Source organism: Chrysochloris asiatica, unplaced genomic scaffold (assembly GCF_000296735.1).
Source record: "Chrysochloris asiatica unplaced genomic scaffold, ChrAsi1.0 scaffold00083, whole genome shotgun sequence".
NCBI lineage: Eukaryota > Metazoa > Chordata > Mammalia > Afrosoricida > Chrysochloridae > Chrysochloris > Chrysochloris asiatica.
In genome coordinates, this window is record NW_006408601.1 from 7,406,435 (window position 1) to 7,412,434 (window position 6,000).

The 6,000-nt window shown below is 38.5% G+C and overlaps 1 protein-coding gene across 1 annotated transcript in view; it reads right to left on the reverse strand.

Moving 5' to 3' along the window:
- Window positions 1-6,000, reverse strand: part of PIK3C2A (phosphatidylinositol-4-phosphate 3-kinase, catalytic subunit type 2 alpha) — a 202,827-nt gene that overhangs the window by 78,890 nt on the left and 117,937 nt on the right. Inside the window, exons 5-6 of the mRNA XM_006865791.1 lie at window positions 5,637-5,757; window positions 1,454-1,565 (exon numbers count right to left, since the gene is read on the reverse strand). Coding sequence (XP_006865853.1) covers window positions 1,454-1,565; window positions 5,637-5,757 — 233 coding nt within the window. The remainder of the gene's footprint in view (window positions 1-1,453; window positions 1,566-5,636; window positions 5,758-6,000) is intronic.

Here is a 6,000-nt window from a genome sequence, read left to right on the forward strand (position 1 = left end):
GAGGAGTTCCAATTTTCCATCTTTTGGTTAACAGCAGAACTCTTTAACCCCTTTAAGTCACTAGGACTCCTTGGTATTAAGAGGTAAAATCTTAAAAGTGATTTTTCAAAACTGAAAATTAAGCATTGACTCAGGGAAAAAAAAGTGAGTCAATATTCTAACAAAAATTTGTTTTTTAAACGTAACACTATCAAAGCTTTTAAGTCTAATTCTTGATATATACTTTGCTTCCAAAACAAAACCACATCTGTTCTATTTAGAGATAACAGAGAGCTAAAAAAACTTCCAAAGATGGCTGACAGCCAAATTAAGATGCTTAGGTACCAGACAGAAATGAGGTCATCTGAATTTCTAATCTATATTTTTTTCTAATGATGATCAAGTCCATTACCCTTCAATTCCACATCTCCATAAAAAAGGTAGTGGTGTCTTTTACCTAAGTCATGACTAAGCAAATCTAACTATTCAAGAAAATAGTTTCTTAAAAAATTGGAAAGAGAAACTATCAATGACTGATTGCTAAAATGTACTGAATTTTGTGAAATTTCCCCGCAACTGAAAGAAATTCTATCAACACTGAAGCAAAATCCAAGAAAAGAAAATGAAGAAACAAGTGATATTTTTCCATCCAAAATTTTACCATATGAAGGCCCATTCTCTTTGTTGGTGGTAGGTGCTGTAAAGTTGACTACACACAGAGGGAAACTTTGCCTGCTCTCACATCACCCTTCAATTGTTCTTATGCTTGAGCCCAATGCTTAATAATCTCTTCAAAAACTATACAAACTTTATTTATAAAGGTTTATATAGCAATCTTGTTTGTTCAGGTGCTGTTAAGTCAATTCTGACTCATAGTGATCCAGTAAGGGTTTCCAAGGAGCAGCTGGTGTACTTGAATAGCTGACCTGTGGCTACCAGTCCAGTGCTTATCCTTCAAATACCACATCAGGAGACCTATACAGCAATATAATGATCTAATTTCCTATATTCTATTTTGTTTGATCTCAAAAGAAATGCTGTAGTTTAAAAACACAGAATTAATTTTTACTTTATGTAAAATAATGTATTATTTTCAATTGATGCAAAGGTCAATATGAATCTTGATTTCTTCAACCCATTATTTTTACTCTAAATATTTTCTTCTTCATTTCTTCTGAAGGACCTTGACATTTTCATTCTTGGGTAAAACTAATTTCTAATTCCTCCCCTTCAAGTTTCAAATATGGTGTTAGCCTGAGTACTATGCTATCTAAACCCCAATGACTGAAGAGTCCCCTATCTGCTAAAAGACTCCTATTGAGGATAGAGATCCTCATCCTTACAACCTAGAAGTTTTAGGGAGTGTACAAGTTACAAATCAGCTAATTAGTAGATTTATTTCTGAATAACTCAACCCACAAAGCCAAAACATACAGATTTGATAAAATGTGCTTTAGTTATAAGGTATACTTACTGTTCGGGCCAAATTTTGGCACACTGCACTGAAGGTCAAGAGTTGTAGTTTAATCTCTGTGTCCCATTTTCGACAGTTTTGAATGTATTCGTGACTTCCAAGGCAATAATCACTATTATAAATACATGAATAATTCACCAGTATTATTCTACTCAAGATACATATTTTAGAGGTGATGGTCAAACATAAATCACATCTGCATTAGACACGGAACAGAATGGTCAAATATAGAAAATAGTCTTATAGCCAAGAAAGCAGTTAGAGAAATATTTCTGTATGAGAAGAATCAAGGCAAACAAGAAAGATGAAAAACATGACGATAAGGGTAGAAACAAAGGAAAATGAAAAATAAGGTTTAATAGCAAAAAAGGATAGAAGCTGTAGCAAAACTAGACTAAATGCAAATACAACAAATTACTTGGTTAAGAGAGGAATCTTAGAAAACAAGATTACATAAAACAAAACATAAATCCTTTCAAAAAGAAGAGTTATATATTGATATTCAGGCAATTAAGTAAATGACAACTGACTACAAACTAACAGTGTGTGTATGCTACAGGAGGAGAATGGAGTCTATAATGATGTGATCATTTATTGATTGAGAAAGAAAATAAAACGCTAAATTCAATGCTCAATCGTCAACCATTCTTCCTTATGAACTCTGTCCACCAAAACAATGTCTTAGACATATCTGAATACAAGTTTTCTGAAACAATTCAACAGGACTTTAAGTAGTTTTTAACTGAAAATGTAACATAAAATATTTCTACAATCAAAAAATGGGCACAGGATATGAACAGACACTTCACCAGGGAGGAGATCCGGGCAGCCAACAAACATATGAAGAAATGTTCATGATCACTAGCCATTAGAGAAATGCAAATCAAAACAAGAATGAGATATCATCTCACACTAGCAATAACAGCAAAGATCAAAAAAGTTGAGGACAATAAATGCTGGCAGGGATGTGGAAAGACTGGGACACTCCTGCATTGCCGGTGAGACTACAAAATGGTCCAACCTCTCTGGAAAGCAATATGGCATTTCCTCAGAAGGTTGGAAACAGAAATACCATTCGATCCAGCAATTCCTCTACTGGGTATTTAAACACAAGAAAAAACAAGCCACAACACACCAATGTTCATAGCAGCACTATTTACAATAGCAAAAAGATGGAGACAGCCAAAGTGCCCATCAACTGAAGAATGGATAAACAAGCTGTGGTACATACACACAATGGAGTATTATGCTACCTCGAAAAATATCAAGGAAGCTGCATGCCACTTCCTAACATGGATGAACCTTAAGGACATTATGTTGAGTGAAATTTGTCAGTCACAAAAGTAAAAATACTACATAGGACCACTACTGTAAAAGACTAAGAAAAAGAACCCACACTAATCCACTAAAGTGGATTCTTAGCTGGTTGCTAGGATGTAGGGGAAGGGTTAGGGGTGGGAGGGGAAGGTGGAGCACAGGGCAGGGAATAGACACAGGATAATTTGGGTATTGGGGAGGGGCAATATACAAGTAGGGAGAGGGCAACGGAAGAATAAAGCAGATGGAAGAACAATTAGACAGGTATGAATGGGCTAAATGGAAAAGAGGTAAAAAATGATGTAGGCACAGCTTTAGAACAACAGGGCACTGGGATACAGAGACTGAGACATGGTTGGAATGGGGAAAAGGGGGGAATAATGTTAAGATGCTTGGCTGTCTTTTGAACCTTGGTTATCCGTGTATTATATTATAAAACAAACACTGGAGGGGAAGAGAAAGGAATAGCCAGAAATATTACCATCAAAAGCTTGTAAGTCCGACTTCTGCCTGTAGTTGATTGGAATACCTAAAATGGGGCTACAATGTGTCTAGTGAAGGAGGTTTTCTGAGAAGCCTCTGCATTACATAAGACTATAGGTGGAAGCCTGAACCACATCCAGACCTTCAGAGACAGGAAATTTTCTACTTGAAAGGACAAGCTGACAAGCCTGGATTAGCTAGACCAGAAGATACTTCTTGAAAGAAAGGCCTACAGGAAAAATACAAAACAGTAAGGGCAGTCTGACTGTTACCACAAGAACAAGCAAGTTGCTTGCCCAGGAGACATCAAGGCAAGTGGTCGGGTCCTCTCAGTGCAAATCCTCTTCCAAAACTAAGACGCAATGGAAATACACACTCTGATTGGCGACCACGCATGTCATCCATAAGGGGAAGTGACTGAAGAACATCAATGAAGCGGCGAGCTAAGCCCTACATCGTTCAGCAGACAACTGTGAACCCAGGCGGAGACCTGGTTGGCCAGCAGCGAGGCAAGACCTGGGGATTCATAGGCTCAGAGTCAATGACGCAGCCACAGAGGACTAGAGTGGAGAGCGAAGCGGCCAGCTGATAAGAAGAGGGCGGACAGACGAAAGAACACCCACAATTGCAGATGATACCCACTTGACCTGGCTTCAATGCCTGGATGAACAGAGCTCAATCCAAAGAAGAAAGAAGAGGAAAAAAGTGTTATCTGATACAATTTGATAAATTTGACCTACACCTATAAATGCAGTAGCTCAGAAGAGGAAACAAATCCCTGTTGCAAGAATTATTCCCACACCCTCCACACAAAGACTAGACAGGGATGGGCAACTTGGACATTGGCTTCCCAAAATGGGGGGAGGGATACAAAGGTAAGAAGTGACTGGCTTTTAAGCTTTCAAAAGGGAACCTAGAGCCAAAGGGCGTGGAGGAAGGTAGAGTCTCCAGCGTGTCCAGGAAGGGCGGATGAAATGAAATGCAGATGGGTCTCTGTGATGCAATAGTGAATAATTGTTATCAGGACTGACTGTGAGGGTTGGAAATGTAAAGGTGGACATTTTATAGCTAGGAGGGGAGTGATTAACTTTTCAGTCTAGAAGCGGAGGGCCCTGGAACCATCAATGGAGAAGAGCGGAGAGTGGAACCCTACCCAGAGAAGCAGTGAGGTCTGAGAAGGAGGCAGAAAAGATGACATGAAGAGATGGAGTGGCTGGGGACTTGAGATCCAGAGAGGGAAAGGGGCTGTGTGCTGAGGACCGTGGGTGTTGGGGGGGTCGGGGGAGGAGGCAGCAGGCTTGCAGGGTATACTCTTTGGTTGGGTGATGATGTATGGATGGGATGGTAACTATGGCAATGAAACAATGTATGATAGAATGAATGTAAAACTAATGTTCTCCCATGTAAACTATCAAACAATTCACAATAAAACATTCATTTAAAAAAATTTTTTTTCTAAGTTAAGCCATTAAAAATGGAGTTTCCAGGAAACAAGTGTAAATTGCTATAATTTGACGAACTTGACCTATACTTATGGATGTAGTAGCTCAAAATACCAACTGAGAGGGAAGGCATCTTTACATCAAGTATCAATGCTATCTATCCCCTCTGTATACAGGATTGATAGGGACAGGCAACATAGACACTGGCTGCCTAAAATGGGGAGGTGGGGTGGTGGTCTATAAAGGCACAAAATGATTGGCTTACAAGCTTTTAAGAGGGAGTTTCATTTCAGAGTGTGTGGGGTTAGGTAGAATCCCCAATGAATACTTTTCATTTTGTCTAGATGGGTCTGGTGAAAGGAAATGGGGATAAGATTCTTATGATTCAATAGTGAGTAACTGTTATGACTAACTGCAACTGTCACAACTGTAAAGGTAGAAGTTTTGTAACATAAAGGGGGGAGTAGTTAATTCAACATTCCAAGAACAGAGGACCCTAGGACATCAAGGGAGAAGAGCACAAGTGGAATGTGGGACCCTATATAGAGAAGTAGCCACACCAGAGATGAAGGCAGAGATGAGGACATGGAGAGATAGAGCAGTTGAGGACACTGGACTCATGAAAAGAGAGGGACTGGGTGCTGGCAGCCAGGAGGCAAGCTTGCAGAATATTACCTTTGGTCCTTTAAGTTATTATATATTCCTGAATGTTTTTGTGTACATAAAAACAAAACAAAAAACAAACCCAGAGGGAATAATAGCAAATACTGTTGAATGATGATGCATGGAAGGGATTGTAATCATTGTAATTAAATGAAATACCATAGGATGAGTGTGAAATTGATGTTCTCCCTTGTAAACTATTACTTAATTCACAATAAAAACTTAAAAAGAAAAAAAGGAGTTTCCAAAGATATTGCTTAATAGTTAAATAAACTTACTTCTGCAGCACTTCCTCTTGACCGCAAACTTTCAGAACATAGCTGCCAACATCTACTTGATTCAAGTCATCATGTACCCAGCAAAGGGCTTGCATTATAATGATTTCTACAGTAGAACTCACTATAAAAGAGTTAATCATCATTTTCATTTTGCTCATTTAACTCTAAGCATACTTATTCACATTAGCAAAACACAACAAAATATAATGTGAATCACAAATTCAGGCCAATATATAATTTTAATCTCTTAGTTGTTGTTGTTGTTATGTGCCGTGGAGTTGGATCTGACTCATAGCGACCCTATACAGGGTTTTCAAGGCTGTAAATCTTTATGGGAGCAGAAAGCCTCATCTTTCTCCCGCGG